This window comes from Piliocolobus tephrosceles, chromosome 6 (assembly GCF_002776525.5).
Source record: "Piliocolobus tephrosceles isolate RC106 chromosome 6, ASM277652v3, whole genome shotgun sequence".
Classification (NCBI taxonomy): Eukaryota; Metazoa; Chordata; class Mammalia; order Primates; family Cercopithecidae; genus Piliocolobus; species Piliocolobus tephrosceles.
This window is the reverse complement of record NC_045439.1, coordinates 149744094-149765610: the sequence shown is the minus strand read 5'-3', so window position 1 is coordinate 149765610 and position 21517 is coordinate 149744094. Positions and strand designations below refer to the sequence as shown.

The 21517-nt window shown below is 37.5% G+C and overlaps 1 protein-coding gene across 1 annotated transcript in view; it reads left to right on the top strand.

The window, feature by feature from the left end:
• The first annotated feature begins 286 nt into the window (after positions 1-286).
• The window catches only part of FAM98B (family with sequence similarity 98 member B), a 32802-nt gene continuing 11571 nt past the window's right edge, over positions 287-21517 (top strand). The window contains exons 1-6 of the mRNA XM_023230239.2: positions 287-414; positions 10168-10313; positions 11442-11576; positions 16770-16948; positions 20109-20189; positions 20790-20906. Coding sequence (XP_023086007.2) covers positions 344-414; positions 10168-10313; positions 11442-11576; positions 16770-16948; positions 20109-20189; positions 20790-20906 — 729 coding nt within the window. The 5' untranslated portion in view covers positions 287-343. The remainder of the gene's footprint in view (positions 415-10167; positions 10314-11441; positions 11577-16769; positions 16949-20108; positions 20190-20789; positions 20907-21517) is intronic.

Genomic DNA, 21517 nt, shown 5'->3' with positions numbered 1-21517 from the left:
TTCAGATTTCTGTTATTTAAAAGAAGGTCTGGAATCGGATAGGTTGAGATCAACTCGATATCACGATATTTGCTAAAATTTATTTGAACACACAGAAAAGACCCAACACAGAGACCTCTTTATTACTATTATTTCTACTATTCTTTTAAAAAATTATTATCGTTACACCCAGCGGTTTTAGGCACTATGAAGTGTCCATCGCCTCGGGGCTGGGAACCTTTGCGCCCTTCTTCAGCTGTGCTCTTAGGCAGTTACCGGCGAGACCCGGACCGGAACCTTGGCGCGGTGACGCTAGTTTCCGGCGGGTTACTTAGAGCGCCGAACAGCTCTGGGCCAAAGGACCATGAGAGGGCCGGAGCCGGGTCCCGAACCAACGATGGAGGGAGACGTGCTGGACACACTGGAGGCGCTGGGGTGAGTGCTTTTGGAGACGCCTTTTTCCTGAAAACTCAACCTGTCCTTGGCCTGGCTGCTTAACCTACTTCCCTTGGGCCTCTGTGGGCCTGGGCGGCCCTGTGCAGGCCGCCTTCCCTGCCTCGATCCCTCCGGCGCCGACGGAGTTAAGCGGGAGGCGGGAGAGAAATCTATTTAGGGGGTGGAGCAGGGCCGGAGAGCTGGGGTTCGTGGCCCCCTTTTTCAAACTTCTTGCCTCGCGGAACTCCGTTGCAGGAATCCGCGGGGTGGCGCGGAGCGGCCCTTCTGGCACTGGTTTTCTGGGCGAGCCCGCGCCCGCGGTATTTGTGATATTTGTGTTGACGTAGTTGTGGCGCCCGGAGGGAGGTGCTGGAACCTGAGCTGCTGTTGAGGACTGTTGTCTCCTACAGTGTACAACTTGTGGCTTACTTGGGGCTCTGAGGCGAATGGCTTCTACTTTGACCGGAGAAAGTGGTGTAGTTCATTGCGGGTTCATTCTTTCACCCATTTCATCTGTTCGTCAACGTGTATATTAGCTTGTATGTGCATTTACACATAGTTATGTTTGTAAATTTCCTCTAGGCAAGGGAAAAAGATAGTTTTCAGATTACTCGTGGCTTACGTAGTCGCGCAGGCTACTGCAGGCTACAGTGCAGTGTGGTAGGTGCTGTGAGAACTCTTAGGATGGAGGTGGCAGTAATGTTAATACTTAAGAAGTATGGTGGTTAGTAATCTCCCCCTCAACCTCGGCCTGTTTTTTTCCACACAGCTGTTGTCCCCATCCCAAATTATCATGTCCTGCCCATTCATTTGTCTCTTGAATTCCCCTCTCCCTCATTTTATTCCTCCTCCTCCCCAAGTCAGCTCCTGGAAAACTGATGCTTTGCATATTTTATTCACCGATGTATTCCCAGCAACACACTAGAACGGAGTCTCTTACAGTAAATAGTTGGTTGAATGAATGAGTAAATGAATGAAGAAAAGCTTAGAGAAGAGAGCCCACAACGGTAAGCATAGGACCAGATAGTTGAGTCATACAGTGCACATTAAATAAAGAGCTTGGAGCCATCTGCACATTTGTTTGCCCTGCTACGTGCTGCTGTTTCTTGATAGGGGAAGCAGTGCCTTTGCAGTGCAGCTTGAACCAATCCCACACCCCACTTTATCTTCCCTAAAACTGCATTTGCCCCTCTATCAACTGTTTCTTTAGTTGGACTCTGATAATAACTACGTTGCAGTGATCCAGTGTTACTGAGTCTTGCACTTAGTAGATCGTGAATACATATTTGTCCAATGAAAGAACAGTGCCATTGATTATTTAGGGGCCATTTTTACTTCTGTGAAGTCCCTTGGAAGTTCTCCCTTAACTTGGTTAAGAAGGAACCAAAACAAGAACTGAAAATACTTAGTAGAATTATTTAGGCTGCAAAGAGTTTGCGCTCCCAAGTACTTCAGGTAAGAATACTGGGATCTCATAAATGGTTTATGAAAAAGGAAAAGGCAGTGCTTTTCTTCTTTCTTCATTTCTTGAACTTATTGTTCCTATTATAAGTGTTTTGGAAAGTTCATTGCTGTAATCTTGATTTTTATCAAGGAAAACTAGTTTCAGATTATTCAACATGGAAAGTAAAACAGTTTACGCACTCCAAAATTAGTTTTTCCTGGAATAACCATGAGGGCAAAATTTTGAAGTTTGAATTCTCCTATGATAATAAGATGTGAAAAAAGTAGTTATTTACAATATGTGTTGTAATGCAACACTGTGTTTTCAAATATCCATGTAGATGGTGAATAATGCATTTCCTGTTGTAAGGTATTTAGGATATCAGGGAAGGTACTTCAGTTTGTCATGTAAAATAAATTAATGGGAGGCATTTGAAGGGAAAAATCTATGTGAAAGGACAATTTAGTGATACAGGTGAAAACAGGGTAGGCTAGGAGTCGGTAAGTTTTCTCATCTGTGAAAAGAGAGGACTGGAGCAGATGATTTTAGAAGTCTCTTTCAGTTCTGATAGTCTCTGATTTTGTGGAATAGTAGATCTCAATGCTGGAAGTACATCAGAATCATGTGGAACTTATGAAAACTGTTCCAGTCTGGTATATAACATAGACTGACCGAATCATAATCTTCAAGAGGTACAGTACAGACCTGCATATTTTTAAAAGGATTCACAGCCTTGGTTGAGAAACACTACTGTGGAGAGAAATTTCCTTTAAATATTCATTGAACACAACTGTATATTGGACCTCATTCTGAGGAGTCAGTGGTGAGCAAAAGAGACTTGGTTCCTGCCCCTGTGGAGTTTACAATCTAGTGGAGAAACAGACATGATCACAAAAATAATTATAAACTATAACAAATGTGTCAAAGGGAAAGAACAGGGTGATATAACAGGAGGATCTAAGAAGTCTTAGGGGTTAGTGATAGATTCCTGAGGAAGTGACATTTGAGTTGAAATGGGAAGGGTGAATAGAAGTTAACTAGTTGAGGTTGGATGGATGAAAAAGGGGAACAAAGATATCCTTACAGTGAGAAGAAAATGTGAAGACTGTGGAGTGGGAAGGAGCTTGCTGTATTGGAAGAACTGGAAGGAGGCTAATGTGGTTGGAAGGTAGAGTGTGAGGGGCAGAGTGGTGGGAAATTGGATTAAAGAGGTAGGTGAAAATTAGGGCGTGCAGCCCCTTTTAGGCTGTGTTGTGGATTTTATTCTTGATCGTAACAGTAGTGGGATGCGATTGAAGAATTGTAAATAAAAAGGGAGTGATTAGATGTCTAGTTTGAAAGTTACATCTGTCAGCAAGGTGGAAAATGGATTGGAGAATTTAGTTAATAGTCTGGGAAAGAAATGATGGTTGCTTAGTGGCAGTGGATATGGAAAGAACTACATTACTGGACTTAGTAATTGATTGGATATTAAAATTCACGGATTCATTTCTCTTTATTTTAAAAAAGATTTATAGACACAGGGTCTTGTTATGATGCCCGGGCTAGTCTTGAACTCCTGGCATCAAATGATCTCCTGCCTTGGTTTCCCAAAGTGTTGGGATTACAGGTGTGACCACCAGGCCCCACCAGATTAATATCTTCAGTTGGTATTGAGCACCAAAATGAAATGATACACCTTAGAATCTAAATTGGATACAGAAGAATGTGAAGATAGGAGAAAGTTGGTAAATATGGAGAATGCAGAGGGATCAATGAATGGAGGTGATGATGATATCAAAGAATAGTTGTAGGTGAGTGGTCAAAGAAGCAAGCTGGAAGGGTAAGTAAGAGGTTGTGGTCAGGGAGCCACATGTTTGGATTAGTGATTTTGGAGGTAGAATAGTTCTGGGTAGTGGCAAGGGTGCAAGGGGGGCTGAGTGACACGTGCAGGTTGAAACTGAGAGCTCAGGGTGTAAGATAGGGTATACATACAGACTTTAAAGAAACTCAGTATAATGGCAAGAACAGAGGTGGAGAGGAAAACTGAGCAAAGAGGATGTTGGGGAGTGTCCAAGAAGTAATAGATGAAAACCACAAGTGAATGGGTGGTAAATCTGCGTGGCCTGTGCCTCAAGAGAACAGGAGATATTTATAAGATAATGGGAGAGCAGTGATAATGATGCTATTTTGGTAAGTAAGGAGGCCAAAACCCCTACTATCTGATCTTTAGGAATTTGCAAAAATAAAAATAACTAAAGCTAGAGATGGTAGGAATAATAATTTTAGTTTTTTTTTTTTTTTTTTTTTTTTTTTAAGAAAGAGAATTTTCAAACAGAGTCAAAAGAACAGAAATTAATAATCTGTTCTCTTCCAGAGTGGGAAGAAAACCTCCTTCCCCATAGGTTCAAGACTATGGCTAGATGGTGAGGAAGGGAGCTCAGTACCCAACCTTGGGGAGACACAGAAAGGGCCCATGCCAGGCACTTGCCTGGAGGCAAGTGTAGCTTTTGGGCCACAAGACCTGATGGCCACTGGGGTACTGGCCTGGAAACAAGTCCTCATCTTCCCAGAAATGTCTTATTTTTGTCTGCAGCAGCTGGCTGGAGAAAGATTTTGGAAAGGTGTGTACCTGGAGCACCCAAAGGCATAACCTTCCCTTTTCCTTGGCATGGGCCTGATAACACTGAGGAAGGGCCATGGTTTGGCAATGGAGTGTTCAATAGTCTTCATCCCTGTAGAGTTCAGTGGCTCTTAGGGTGACAGAAGAGGAGATGACTTGAAAGACCAAGACTCAGCTTCTCCCCTACTGAAACACTGTATCCTGGGGCCACAGTTCATGGCAGAACACACACTCACACACACATCTCAGGAACCCAACAACTCGGGAGCAGGCAGCTCTGGGTATTGTTGGTCTGGCATTTGCCTACTTGGCATCTAAGCTGTCCTAAAGCTCTTTACAATCACTTCTCACTATTTCCAGGCCCATGTGGTGAGGTGCTCCAGCTTCCACTCTGTCAGGTGACCGTAAAGGCACAGTGTAGGAAAGACCCCTACTAGAATGACCACTGCTTGGAAGCAGGGAAGGCTAAGAGGCCTGCACCTACCCAAGGCTGGTATAGACGTCCTCTGCTCTGCTCCTCAAAGACTGGGATCAGGTTCAGCAACTCAGTATCTGCCATGTCATCAAACCAGGACTGCACAGGCACTGCATTCTCTGGGTGGAAGATGTAAGAAGCAGACAAGTTGTCCAGGATGAGGGTTTTCCTCAGGTTCCTCCCCAGGAGGCTGAGGTTCCTGACTTAGCAGCCCTGGTGGAACCACAGGACTCATGGAATAGGTGAGCTCGGAACACCCCACACTGGTCCAGCAGATCCATCACAGGTCAGCATACTTGGCCAGGTTGGCAGTAAAGAGAACACATTCAAAGAGTTCTCTCATTTGTCTCTTTCCGCGTGAGGCCTCTTGAGCACATATACCTGCTTGAGTGGTCTCCTCAATCTCTGTAGGCACTGTGAAGCTAGCATTGTTGCTGGGCTTAAAGATGCACAAAAGTTTCATCCAGGTCAGTGACCACAGAGATCCTCTTTTGATCTTCCTCTGTCACCTTGGAGCAGGCATGTCCCTGGGATCTGATAAAACTGGTACTGGAGACACTGGAGCAGATCTGACTTAGCAGTGGTGTTGACCTCCTCCTTATATGCACGAACTCAGTGGAAGAGCTTAACTGGCCATGCTGGGTGTGAAAATAGCAGAAAAGGGCCTTGAAGATGTTATATCCACAAAGCTTCCTGAGGAGGACTTGGAGACCAGGCCTTGTTTGGTGAGCACCAGGGCGTCTTCCACCTGTGCCTGGGTGATGATGGAACTGTGCTCCATCTAATTCCGAAGGTGTGGGCTGGCTGGGTGGAAGAACCAGTGAGCCCACGGTCTGGGCTGGGCTCGGGGGGCCTGAGCTTCGGCTCACTGCAACTCTTGAGACTCCGACTCCCACAGCTGTTCACATACCCCTTCTCCTTTCCTCCCTGGGCCAGGAAGCGAGGTGGCCTGTACCAAGGGTGGGTGCCCGGGGATGGGCTCCCCTGGACACCCTGGCTCCAGTCTCCTAGCAGCAGCTCTGGGCTTCTCAGTTTGGGTCCAAAATGGAGAATCCAGAGTGAAAACGAGAGGGATAATCTTTCTGAGAAGAGATGGACAGTATAGCAAAATATATGCCGTGCTGTGGAGGGAAAATAGTGGACATTTTTTTGGAAAGCAGAGAGAGGTGGAGAGTTGGATGAGAGGCAAAGACAATAGGTTGGGTAAATGATGGGAAAAGAAAGGGTCTTCTATTTTGTCTCTTGGCTGATGAAAATAGAAAGTAAATTAGGCCCTGGTTGTGTTGTTCAGGAGAGTTGCCAGCAGCCCTAATGGACTGAAGATTTGGATCACCCTGCTTGAAGTAATGTCCGACCAGCAACTATGCTTCCAGGGTATGAGGCTTTGGGGGAGCGCCTAGGCCTAGGGGAGATGTTCCCAGTGTTTGGAATAACAGTAGCACTTTGATGATTAACTAAGACTATATGGAACAAACAAGGAGCTTGGTTATTCTCCGTAAATGCAGAATGGCGTTGGAAATCAAAGCAAGTATGAAATAAATGTGGTAAGCACTAAACAGTTGCTAAATGTAGCATAAATAGACTCTTAAATGCACGCTCTAATTTCTCATGTACTGCAAGAGGAGAAGGAGTGATGATAAATATTGAGAGTTTTTTTTTTAATGAAAGTAAAAAAATAGATACTATGCTGCTTAAGAGAGGTCTGTGGACTAGCAGCATCATCACCACCTGGGGAGTAGAAATGCAGAATCCCAGACTTCATTCCAGCTCTACTGAATTAGAATCTTTATTTTAATAAGACCCTCAGGAGATTCATATGCACATAAAAGTTTAAGAAGCACTGTTCTAGCCAGAAAAGTGCTTTCATATTCTTACTCAGTTATCTAGCAGAATATTTTGAGACACTTCTGTGGTTTAGATACATTTCTGGATGGTGACAGAACAATAGGGGCTAAGAGTGCAGGGCTGTAGACAGAGGTTGTGTGGCTCGGTTCTGGGACGATTCGCTATGATTATGGCCATCCCGGACGAATTATTTACCTGTATCTTCCTGAGCTTCCTCATCTGTAAAAGGAAGCTAATACTCGTATCTACCTTATAGGGTATTTTGGCAATTAAATGAGAGAATTTATATAAATCATTTAGTGTTGACCCAACATACAGTTAGCACTTTATAAATGTTAGCCACTATTGTGATTTTGATTGTTAATTAGATGTTCAGGTATGTTAAATGCATTTATTTTTTCCTCTTTTTATTTTTACTTCACCTGATGAGCTAAGGCATTAAAGATTAGATTTTTTTCCCAAATTCAGAATTTTTTGTGATTTGACCAGTTTTTGTTGGTTTTTATTATTGACATTTCAGTTAAAAAAAGCTTACACTAATATGAATTAGTTAAATTATTTCAAGAGTTTATGAGTATTGCTTTATTGCAGAAATGAAAGCAAGTAAGAGGATCTAAGATGTTTACTAAGACATCTCATTGAGAGGCATTGTAAGACATGGAGGAAGGCTGAGTCATAGAAGAACCAGCCTTGAGCTGGGGGTACAGAAATAATGTTCTAGTCTCAGCTCTGCCTTTACTTGGATGTATCAGCTGGACCAGGTTATTTCCTTAGTTTCCTTATAGTTGTAGACAGAGGTCTAACAAGACCTGTGTTAACGATGGAGCATTTGGGTTGAACGTGGATTTAAATGCTAGTGCCATCTTCTGATTCTACACAATTAGGATAATGCTAACTTAAAGCATTGCTGTAAAGATTAAATGAAAAAAAAAAAAATATATATATATATGCATGCCTAGCACTGTGCCTGGCCTGCTACATAAAGGCAGATTTCCTAATGTCATGAAGTCTTAGTTTCTTTACCTACAAAATGAGGATTTGAAAATACCTGTACTTACCCTTCATCTGATATAACCAGAGAATTCAAAGAAAAAGAAATGCAAGTGGCCTTTAAACATATGCAAAGATGCCCTATGTCTTGCTCATAAGAGAAATGTAGATAAAACTATATTGAATTACCAGATGGTCAAAAACCCAAAAGTTTGACAACTTTGGTGAATGATGAGGGAATGGGTACTCTGATGCCTTGATGGTACAACCCCTCTACAGGAGAGTTTCATAGTATCTAGCAAAGTTACGTATCTATTTACCCTTTGACCCAACAGCCTCACCTCTAGGAATCTATCCTAGATATAAACTGACAAAAATTTGCCGAACTATATTAATAAAACACTGGAAACAGCTCAAGTGTCCTTTAGTAGATGCTGATTAAATAAAATATGGTGCATCCAGACAGTGGGGTAGTATATAACTGTAAAAAATGGTTGAATAATATCTCTAAATACTGATCTCTACTAATGTAAATGTATGTGTGTGTGAGCATGTATGTGTTTAAAGCAAGGACTAGAACAGTATATAGCAGGCTACCTTTTATCTGAAAGAGGAGACAAAAATGCATATATTTATGTTGAAAAACATGATGGAAGGACAATCCCAAACTAATAAATATGGTCACCTGGAGGGGAGGGAGGGAACAGAGTAGAGGATACAAGATTAAAATTGCAAACTAGATTTTTCTGAAGTACTTTGTTTTTTAAGTTCGACTTTGAAACCGCATTAATGTTTTACATAATTATAAGACAAAAATGAAATAAAAAGAAACAAATCCCTACAAATTAAAAGCTGAACAAAACAAATGTCTATTGATGTATCAAGTAGGTGGTTTAATCACATGGGAATGGTTTTTCTGTATATCCTTACAGGAATACATGGTAAATATAAAAAAATTAAACTGTAATTTTATTGTTGGTAGTAAGCTAGATTTCCTATTCTGTATACTTATTTTAATATATATTAGGAATTTGTAAATGTTATTAAAACAAGGCTTGTCGTTGTAAGAGAAGATAAAAATGTAAAACAAAATAAGTAAAACCCCTACAATTCTAAATGCCAGTTGGAAATAGCAATATGAACTCCTAATATAGTTTCTCTGAAAAAGGCATAGAAACAGTGCCCAACCTTTGGCACCAGACTATGTACTCTAAATACCATTAAAAGAATCGGGGCTCCTTGGAGAAATGCCTGATTCCAAGTCTAAGGCAGGAAGATGATGTTGTAGAAAGCAAGGAAAGTATTCAGAGAATACGGGGGACAAGACAAAGGGCTCCATTGGCCTCTGTGAATGGGCTACTACAAATCAGACATAGAAGAATTTGAGTATCAAAAGAATAATAACTGTAATGGATTACAACACATCAAATATATTATCTGTGAGTTTATAATGTTAACAAAAGTTCAGTTACAAAAAGAACCATAAAAGTAGAAAACTGATCATCTAATTTAGTTAAGATAGTATGTAAAGTGTTTTGAAAATTTAAGATTCTTGTGAAATACAACTTGCAGAAATGTTTAAAAGTGTGAAATTATAAATAAATGAGGCCAGTCACGGTGGCTCACACCTGTAATCCCAGCGCTTTGGGAGGCTGAGGTGGGTGGATTGCTTGAGCTCAGGAGAGCCTGGCCAACATGGCTAAACCTCCTTTCTACTAAAAATACAAACATTAGCTGTGTGTGGTGGCGGGTGCCCATAATCCTCGCTACTCTGGTGGCTGAGGCATGAGAATTGCTTGAACCCAGGAGGCAGAGGTTGCAGTGAGCTCAGATTGTGTCACTACACTCCCGCCAGGGTCACAGAGTGAGACCCTGTCTCAAAAATAAACAAATAAGTAAATAAATAAAATAATATAAAATAAAAGGTTTAGATTAAAATGATCTAATAGGTTCTTTTCAACTTTAGCTTTTTTAAATTTGTAATTTGTATCTGTGCTTTTTTCCACCACACTTTTATTGTAATTAATGTAAAGTTATTAGACTTTATGCTGTATTTGACTTTGTGATATCTGTGGAATTTATCTTAAAATTGGTAGACAATTTTACTGTGGAATGTTAAAACGTAGGAAAAAAGCTAAATGTTAATTATATAGAGCAGGAATCAGCAAACCATTTCTTTAAAAGGCCACGTAGTGATCATTTTCAGTTACAACTACTTAGCTCTTCCATTGTAGTGTGGAAACAGCCATAGCTAATTTGTAGATTAATACATTTAATGGCTGTGTTCCAATAACATTTTATTTACAAAAGCAAGCAGCAGACCTTGACACAGAGTATTGAAAGTTTTTTTGTTTGATTGGCTTATTTAGTATTTAACATGTATTTCTTCCTTTCTAGGTATAAAGGACCATTGTTAGAAGAGCAAGCCCTTACAAAGGCAGCAGAGGGTGGATTATCTTCACCTGAATTTTCAGAGCTCTGTATTTGGTTAGGCTCTCAAATAAAATCATTATGCAACTTGGAAGAAAGTATCACGTCTGCTGGTATTGCCATTATGTTTTATTTACTTTTCTGTTTAATAGTAAAATAAACTGATAACTTATGGGTTTATAGTTTTATCAGTAATGTGCCCAGTGTACAAAGAAAAATCACGTATTCCAAAGAATTTCAGTATGTGGTAGTAAACATGTTTGGATTAAATTTTATATTAATCCAAAATTGATACTTAAATTTGCTATAAAACTATAAGCAATTACTGTTTATCTGCTATTTTTTTTTCTTCCTGACAGCTCTGATATCTGCTGTCTAAACCTTAGTATAGTTTTTTAGAAAACGTAGGGTCTGAATTTGATTATTTAAAAGTTTATTTTTTGAATGGTGCTCATGTTGAATTAAGGCTTAAAATATTATATATATATGTAATTTCTAATTTGTGTTCGGAAGCTTGTAGCTCAGGATATGGATTCACATAGGAATACCTCTATTAAAAACTTCTGTACTAGCTCATAAAGCTTCTTTAGTTCATCACCATCTTAGTAAGGGGTCCTGTGGGTCTTTGGTAGAATTTCGGATATTAATAGTATAATAAAAAGAAAAATTAAAAATTGTGCATTCACAAAAGTAGCTTTTTCTTTGAAAGGTATCCCTTTTTTTCTTAAGAGATGAGGTCTTGTTATGTTGCCCAGACTGGACTTGAACTCCTGGGCTCAAGCAGTCCTCTCACCCCACCTTCCTGAGTAGTTGAAAGTGCAGATACGGGCTACCACACCCAGCTTATCCTTACTTTTCAGTTGTTCTTTCCTTGCCAGATCTAACAGTTCACTTGGCGCAAAGTAAAATAAGTTGAATTCTAAACATATAATACGACCACCTACGTAATTACATTATGAAATAAAGATAGGCACTGAGGGTTAAATGGTTGCATTTATTTTTCTGAATATATAGAAATACAGTAGAAATGGATCATTTGCTCTGAAGTGAATTAATAATTATAGCCATAATAATGCTTTTACTATTTCAATTGTTAACATAAGCTTTGTGATCACACATTTAAGGATTTAATGTGAAAATTTAGAATTGAATGTAAAATGGAAATAAACAAGTAGATTTTATAGTATTGGATTATATGGTAAATGCTCAGTAAATGTTTTATGATTTTTCTTTTTTTAAAGGAAGAGATGATCTAGAGAGCTTCCAGCTTGAGATAAGTGGCTTTTTAAAAGAAATGGCATGTCCGTATTCTGTACTCATATCAGGAGATATTAAAGATCGTTTAAAAAAGAAGGAGGACTGTTTGAAACTTCTATGTAAGTTATGTTGACCATTTAAATGCATGTGTTTGATGCGGTTTTTATTATTTTCAAGTCAAGATTTATTAATGAAGCATTAGACATTTTGTATATTAAAAAGGTTTTAATATTTTACTTAAAATACAAAGGTATCTCAGAAATGTTTATACAATATAGTATGAATTTTACCATTATACCTTCTAACACTTGTGATTTATTTGACCAACGTAGAATGTCTTGTGTTTGTGATTTATATAGTACTTTAGTAATTTTTTCTTTATCTCATTCTATCTGTTATTATTATTCCTGACTATGTGGCTAAAGTTGATGATCTCCAAGGTCCTATTTAATCTTAAAGCTCTCTGAAACTAGGCACTGGATGATAATTTGTTAAAAAAAAATTGTTTATCACTTACTCTTGTACCAGGAACTGCTCTGGATACTAGAGATATATGAGGGTTGTTTGTTTGCTTTTTTTTTTTAAAGATAAAATTTGTGCCTTTAGGACACTTCTATGTGACCAGTTTCATCAGGGAGGGATTTGGAATATAGGTCATACTGTATTCAAACAATTGCCATAAATAGTAGATCCATGTTTGTATTGGGTCCTTTCATCATTTTTTTACTTTAGGTTAATTTTATAATGTTTTTAAAGTTCTACAAACAATGACTAATCTAATACCTTTTATTATTGAAGATTTCTCTTTCAGATTATACCATTTATAAAAAGATTACATGTGACATATTCCTCCTAGGTGCTAGTGTTTTAATAAAGTTTGTTTCATTGGAGATGAAATGTGTGTGTGTGTGTGTGTGTGTGTGTGTGTGTTTAGTGGTGTTAAAAGTATTGGAATTGAAATTACCTTGTATGTGTTGAGTGGGGATAAAAATTATATGCCCTCTCTCTCCATCCCAATACACCGTTCTCCATCTTCCTCCCATTTGGTGCGAGTCACTGATTTAATGAACCACTGTTAATGGGAGATCACAGTAACTCTTAGGTATTTTGGAACAGAAAGGAACCTAAGAAGCACCTACTAGAGGAACTTGCATATCCTTAATATCACTCAATGAGAATTAGGTAATCCATCATGGTTCCCTTTTTTCCTTAGCTGCTAAGAAGCTTAGCAATTGTAGTGATACAGATTTCTGGTACAAGTAGGAATAAAGAAGAGATTTAAGAGAAGTATATCGGTTTTTCTGATTATAAAAATAACATGCTCAGGAGGGCGGTGAGGAGGAGTTAGTGTTTAATGGGTACAGAGTTTCAGTGGGGAAGATGAAAAAGTTCTGAAGATGGATGGTGATGTCATAGAACTGTATACTTAAAAATGATTAAAATGGTACATTTTATATGTTCAAAAATTACATGCTTATAGAAATCTTAGAAAATACATAAAACATAAAGAAGAAAAGCATTTATAATTTCACTCCCCCTAGAGAATATTGTGTCTTTGTCTTCTGTGTACCTACACACACACTCTCACACTCTCACTCACTCTTAAATAAGATACAGATCCTGTTACAGCTTTTCTCCTCCTCTTCATTTGATATATCGTGTATCTCTTTATTTCCCTATCACTTTTTTTTGAAAAAATAAATTGGCTCTGCTGTTGACATAATAACCCTGTGTAACAGATTTCAAATTTGTAACCCTGTGTAACAGATTTCAAATAAATCTGTGTAACAGATTTCAAATTTGGAGGTATTTGGATTTTTTCTATTTTGAAATGATTTCCTTGTTTATATTTTTGCTTACTTAGACAAAGATTATGAACATTTAAAATAGTCTCTGGTCTAGATGTATATTGCCATGTTTTGCTCCAGAAAGGTTATACCAATTCACAGTCTTACCAGCATCTATTCTTTCTTCAGTTTGACTGTTTTAATCATATTGATATAATAAGCTTCTTTGTGTTCTTTTTGAAAGTGTTTGCAACATGTATAAAATAAAAAGGGCCAAATTCTGTACCATGTAAAAAGCTTTTATAAATCAAGACAAAAAAGACAAAAATTCACTGAGAAAATGTGTAAAATACATAAGACATGAACATGCATTCTACAGAAAAAAATTTTTAACTGCTTCTAAGCATGATAAGATGCACAATATCACTTATGACAGGATACCATTTTTCACTCAAAAAATCATAGTAGAAGTTTGGAGGGGTAAGCCTTTTAGTATACTACGGACGTTAGACTGCGGTGGGAGAACAGCTTGTACAGCCTCTTAGGAGGACACATTTTCAGTGTCACATTAAAAATCACTTGGCCTTTGGACTTGGCAATTCTTTTGACTTGGCAGTTCTTTGTCTATGAATATATATCTGTTTACCCAAGTGTACAAAGATAAAAGAAAACCATGTTCATTATGACATTGTAGTAGCAAAAAGACCAGAAACCTGAGAGTCCATAAATATAGATAAATAGAAATGGTACATTAATGCAGTGATGTCACTAGATAGGTAACAGGAAGAATGCAGATAAATCAAATGTGCTGATATGGAATGATCTCTAAGATATGTTGGTAAATACAAAATAAATATACAGAACATGGCCGAGCGTGGTGGCTCATGCCTGTAATCCCAGCACTTTGGGAGGCCGAGGCGGGCAGATCATGAGGTCAGGAGATCAAGACCATCCTGGCTAGCACGGTGAAACCCCATCTCTACTACAAATTAAAAAAAAAATTAGCCGGGGGTGGTGGTGGGCCCCTGTAGTCCCAGCTACTCAGGAGGCTGAGGCAGGAGAATGGCATGAACCCGGAAGGCGGAGCTTGCAGTGAGCCGAGATCGCACCACTGCACTCGAGCCTGGGCCACAGCGCAAGACTCCGGCTCAAAAAAAAAAATATATATATATATATATATATATATATATACAGAACATGTATAGCATGTTCTTGTTTATATAAAAGAAAAGCACGTAGATGACTACTATGTATCTTGAATACCTATACACACACATGCCTAAAAGGGTACCCAAGAAATTAATGGTGATTGCCTCTGGGGAGGGGGAATCTAAGGATCTGCAAAAGGAAGAAGGCTTACTTTTCCCTATACTGCTTACTTTCTGCATGGATTAGCATCGTAAATGCTAGACTCTTGTCTGTACTCTCACATAGGGAGTGCATGTTTCCATACAGCAACAATAGACTTCAGCCAAGGTTCTGTCTAAAATATAAATTTTTGAACAACTGATAATCTGTTTTAATCAAGTTTTTATTATAAGATGGAGTCTCACTGTGTCTCCCAGGCTGGAGTGCAATGGTGTGATTGTAGCTTACTGGCCCCCCGCAAACTCTGGAGCTTAAGTAATCCTCTTCCCTCAGCCTGCATAGCTGGGACTATAGGCATACACCACTATGCCTAGCTCATTTTTAAAAAATCTTCTTTTGTAAAGATGGGGTCTGTGTTGCCCAGGTGGGTCTTAAACTCCTGGGCCCAAACTGTCCTCCCACCTTAGCCTCCCAAAATACTGGGATTACAGGCCTGAGCCACCACACCTGGTCTTAATGTAGTTTTTAAGTCAAAATGACCTTAGTATAGTCCTCATAAAGAAAATTTAATATTGGTCTTAAAGTTTAATAATTGATGTTAGTATTTTGGTATTTGACTCTTTAAACTGTCATATGTAGACTGCATGGAAAAGTCTTTAAACCAGTGACTATCAGTCTTGCCTGTCCTTGACAATCACGCTGGGTCTAAAACAAACCACACACAGATGCCCAACTCCTACTTCTGGATCTACTGTTCAGAATCTCAGAGAATGGGACCCTGGCACCTGTACTTTTAAATTGTTTTTCAGGTGTATTTTCTACGCAGCCGAAGTTAAAATTGCAATATTAAATTGTGGTGTTTATGTCTAATTTTAACTAAACAAATAAAAACAAAGAATTTTTATTTATTTATTTATTTTGAGATAGAATCTTGCTCTGTCACCCAGGCTGGAGTGCAATAGCACGATCTTGGCTCAGTGCAGCCTTCGCCTCTGGGTTCAAGCAAATCTCCTGCCTCAGCCTCTCTAGTAGCTGGGCCTACAGGCGCGTGCCACCACGCTTGGCTAATTTTTGTACTTTTAGTAGAGTCAGGATTTTACCATGTTGGCCAGGCTCGTTTTAAACTCCTAACCTCAGGTGATCTGCCCGCCTCGGCTTCCCAATGTGCTAGGATTATAGGCGTGAGCCACCACGCCCAGCCAAAAACAAAGTCTTACCTACTGTAGTGAAGAGTCTCTTTAAAACAAGACTATAACCATTTAAGATTTTTGAATAATTTTCTTAAATAGGGCTGTTGAAAGGATTAGATGAAACGGTGAAAGTAAAGGGACTTATAAACAGTTTGGGGTGGTCTATCCTGACTCAAATTGCTCTATGTGCTTATAGATCAGTTAAAGTTAGAGCTATATGTTCTCCCCTGACCTGCGTGCTCTGTACATATGAGACAGAATAATTTACCAGAGTCTTACACATTCTTATCTGTTCTTAAATTGTTGATTTGGTGGTGGGTCTCAACTACTGGATTTTATACTCTTTGAGGGTAGGCATCATATCTTCCTTGACTTGGCATCCCCATTGTTCACACGGTTCCTGGCTCAGAACAGGTCCTTGGTAAACATGTACTTATTGAAATAGCAATCTAGATCATTTAATATGTTAATTAAAATGGAACTGAAACCAGCTAGTGTGAAATCAAAGAGAATAAAATAAACCATTTCTCTTTTTCCTGGTAGTATTAAATACATTCATTTTAGTTTTTCGCTTCTAGTGCCGTTTTTTCTGTACCCATTCATCTGTTTCAAACTAAGTCTTGGGTTAAACCTCTATAGGTAAAGTAGGAGAAAGTTAAGCTGCTGTTTTGTGGGGCCTGGATCTTTGCCTGCTTAACTCCAGTAGGAGCTACTAGGGTTCCTCCAGTGTGAAAAGAATCAACCAGTTAAAGTACAGTGTAAATGCATTTTAATAGGGTGTCTATTTTATATAGCTTTAGTTGTTTTTTCTCATTTCATTTAAAAAAAAATGTAACACTATGGACTAGGGAATGATTTCATTTATAAGTTTACAGTGTTCTACAGCTGTTGGTATTCTTTGGTTCTTTGTAAGTTGGCATTATTGGTATTAATTGATACTTGTTTTAAGTGAATAAATAATTTCAGTGAAATATTTTAAGAGATTCTTACGCATGTATTAACATTATTTATTTTCTCTTTATTCTAGTATTTTTAAGTACAGAACTTCAAGCTTCACAGATACTACAGAACAAGAAACATAGAAATTCTCAATTAGATAAAAATAGTGACATTTATCAGGAAGTTCAAGCTATGTTTGATACACTTGGTATACCCAAGTCAACAACTTCTGACATTCCACATATGCTAAACCAAGTGGAATCAAAGGTATTATCTTTGTTTTATTTTCCCCCCAAATTCAACTGAATGCTAACATGTAAGTGCTATATTAAAAATGAAACTATTCCCTATCATTATGCGGTGTACATTTTATTTCAAGAGTTTATCTTCATGTTAACCCAGTTTTGGATTCAGACCTAACAGGCCTGTGACCTGATTTGTCAGTAGCTAATATTCAGGAATCAAATCTTAATGCTTCGTCTTTGCCAGAGTTTAACATGATAGAAATCACTTAGCAAAGTTAAGGATCACTTTCCTAACCAGGGTTGTAATGTAGTATAAGAAAGAAAGGAAGAAAGAGAGAGAGAAGAGAAAGAGAAAAGGAAGAAAGAAGTAGAGTTATCCTACAAAGTCAAAGGAGTGTAAACTTTTAAAAAAATGGATGTTAATAGAATTGCAGTGTGGTTTCTTTAGCAGTGAGCATGCACAGTTTTTGGTGGATAAATGTTTAGTGAGAGTAAATGCATTATATAATGAATGGAAGAATGTATTAATTAGGACCCTGATGGGGATAGTTAAAAACAACTACAAACTATGTACCTTATGTACTTTGGAATTTTTTTTTTTCCAGTTAGTGAACAACTCTTATTCCCAGTCAAGCCATATATTAGAGAGGATGCTACTCTCACAGACCAAATTCTGGCCTAGTTCCTGGCTTTCATTTGTTAAATATGCAGTCCTCTAGGGGAATAATAGAGGATTCATTTTAAAGGAAAATAAAATTCTTGCCTAACCTTCAAGAATAAGTACATAACTCCGTTTTTAGACACAGTGCCTTGAACTAAATCCTTGTTCAGTAAAGATCTCTTTTGCATTGATAATTTATGAACTGAAAAATAAGGTGTGTCTTAATGAATGTAAGAGAATTATAGTGTCATTAAGATAAAAACAGAATATTAAAAAATTTTTTTTTGGTAGAACTTACAAACCAGAGAGTAAGTCTGTGAATCTCAGCTCAAAAACATTCTTAGAGAGTTAACAAGTTACTCTTCAGAATTTTTTTCTGTTTTCTTCTGGATGAAGACTGATCTGGGGTTTACTAAATTTTCTGGGACTATTTCAAATTAGACAGATTTCTGAGTTCATAATAATTTTCTAGTGCTTCTCAAAGTGGCTATTCCATTTTATGGGTTTTATTTAATATTAAAAACATTCTCAATTACCTCCTTTCCTTACTTGGAAGCAGTCTGTAATGCCTAGGTTCAAATACTGGCATACTAATTATAAGGTAGTTGTTACTATGACCATCTTGGCTAAATACTTCCTTCAAAGGTCTTCCTACTCTATTCAGTTTTTAACCAAGAGTAAAAGTTTTCATGTTTTCTTTCTTCTACATGTGATTTGTCCAGAAGACACTTTGTTATCACTGGGGAAGGAAAGTATTATTTTCTAACTTAAAGTTGTTCAAATGTGTAATTATAGTGGTATAATTATAACAAATATATAGTGGTGGTATAATAACAGCAAATATATAGCATTCACTTTTGTAAATGTTTACATGTAATAACTCACTTAATACTAACATCACCCATGTGAGGTGGTTCTAAATGTTTATATGTAATAACTCAATTCTCACATCACCCAAGGTTATGGGTCATACATCGCCCCTGTGTAGTATTACCTAGACAACCATGCAAGGAAACTGAGGTACTGAAAGATTTAATCAGTTAAACAATCGCATTTCTAAATGGTGGTAGACCTGAGGTTTAAACCCAGGTAGTCAACCTTCACAGCCTGTGCCCTTAACTTACTCTATAACAAGTGATTTTTCAGATTTATTAAAACTATTACGTAATGTTGGAATCCTAGGAATGGAGCTGAATGTGATTACACATAACAAACTACAAGTATACATTGAGAATTCCTCTGGAGTGAGGAGTTACAACTCATACTTGTTATAATGTATGAAAAATCCTAAAATTGGAGATATTTACAATAGTTGGAGAATCTACAGAAATGGTCCGTTTTAAGAAAATAATAATTTCTTTAAAATATGTAAAAAATGTATCAGTACAGAAATTGTATCATTGTAGATGTAGATTTGCTGTGAAGCTACTAAAGCTGAAGTTTTGGAGTCTCTTATTTGCGTAGGTTCTTTCTAAGCTAATTTTTTAAAAACACCATTTTTGAAATGTAATCATGCCATAAAATTTGCCCATTTTGAGCATATATATATATATATATATATATATAGTTCACTGAATTTTCGTATATTTACAGAGTTGAACAACCATCACCAAACTCTTTAATTTAGAGCTTTTCCATCACCCTCAGAAGAAATCTCAACTGTGCCCATTTACAGTTACTCCACATTGCAACCCCAGCCTCCAAGCTAATTTTGAATTCTTTCCTTAAAGAGTGCCCCCAACATTAAATAAGCTTCATGCTCCTCAAAATCTGAACTGCCCTTGATTGTTTCCTCTGGTTACCTTGTGAAAAAAAACTGTAAATATTTCATTTGGTTTTGTAAATATTTTCTTTAGCTAATGATGGATTCTCCAGTCAGGAAGGTAAATTAATCCTTTAGTTAGGAGGATAAATTACTGAATGACCCTGATATTCCTAAAGGAAAAGTAAATGCCTAATATCTTGTTTATCAAAATAAAAATGTTTCAAGTAATTTAAATTAGGGGCTTTGCACAAGTAATGAAAATATGTACGTGATGACTGTAATTGAGATAGATGGCTTGCTCCCTTATGTTGTCTTGCTGAACAATGAATGAGAATACTTACAACTGGAATGTGTACATAGCATTTATTTGAGAAAAATCAATGTGCTGGTCAAAGGTTTTAGTATCCCTTTTGAAAATTTACTAGGAAGTAGGAAAGTGCTATCTTAAGTAGGAACTCCAAAGTTATTTCACTAAGACACAGATTCTCATAGTAGAACCTGGGTACTTCTTTAACTGTCTGAGTATGTTCATTCTTATGCTGGGAAAGAATGTGTTCTATAGCTTGAATAAATATAATGTGCTTTTTTGAAAAAGATACTCTGTTTTGTAGTGGTATTCTGGTGTGTGATGGTATATTTTAATTATGTCACTTTACTATTTTATTCTGTAGTGTTCAGAGCAATACTTTAAACAAGCATAAGATTGTTTTAAATTAGGAATATACATTTTTCACAATCTTTTATATTTACTTTTAGGTGAAAGATATTCTCTCAAAGGTCCAGAAAAATCATGTGGGAAAACCACTGCTGAAAATTGATTTAAATTCAGAACAGGCGGTAAATCCCCCTTTTTGTTATTAGTTTTATGTAATTAAATTAGTGAATATGACTTAATTTTATAAATGAACATCTATTTTTCAATATACAGTATGCGTATATTATTTTGTACAGTTAAAATTGATTGATCTTCTGGAGTAATATTTCCTAACATTTCTTTAGTTAAATTACTAATTAATTTTTTAAAATACCTGGTTGAGAATATTTATAATACTCAATGTGCTAGCACAGTTGTGATTTGAAAAGAACAGAGGCTCAAAGCCAGCAAGATGAGTTATTGGTATTTTCTTTTCTTATTGGTCCAGACTGCTTAGCAGGTAAATGTTTTACTTAAATTAACATATTTGATTACAGATAAGGTATACTCTACCAACAGGTGGAATTTAATTTGTATGTTTAATGTCTTCTGGATATCATAAACGTTCTTTCAATTATGCTTCAGTATTTAATTTACTGTAAAGTCTCATGGGAACAGAAAATGGTCAGTAAGTATAGTATCTTTTGACTCAGTAGGAAGTACTTAGAACAATTTTCAGATTTCTTTTATTTGCAGAAGGAAAGAGTCTAAAGTTTTATTATTTTTGTCTCCAAATTTTTAAGGAACAACTTGAAAGAATAAATGATGCTCTTTCCTGTGAATATGAGTGCCGCCGGCGAATGTTAATGAAACGATTAGATGTGACTGTACAGTCCTTTGGATGGTCTGATAGAGCAAAGGTAAGGCTGTTTTCCCATATGTGTCCTGTAGGTGGTAGCCTATAACAGCTCTTCTGGCTTGCTTGTCTGTTATGTAACCATGCCACATTTGCACTGCATCGCTATCTCAACTACATATCCAGGTCAACTACTGGTCTTACAAGATGATTCTGGTCTTGTATAAATCCCTGTTGCATATAACTTATTTTTTCCCCACAGTTTTGACATTTATTTTAAACTCATAGTTACTGTGATTTATGCCAGGATATGCATAAAAGAAGGGGCATCATATGAGATAATGAGATAGATATGGTGAGCAATGTAACAAGAAAGCAGGATATAAGAATAGTTGCAGGTAGTACTGATGCCAACAGGTCTTAAAAGTATCTTAAGGCTGGATTATAGAATGTGTTTCAGTTGAGGAGGGGGTTGGGAGGTGAGGGCATTTCCAAATTTGAATCTCTTCAGATAGCTTTCTAAAGAGCTGTCTCCCATCACCCCCATTTTATGCCTCTAATCTGTACCCATGCTTAGTCTGGGATCACTCCTCACCCCCGTTCTCCCCACCCTGCATCATCACCTGGAAACTCTCCAGGCAGTAAGCTGAGACAATTACAGGCCTTCTCCTCACT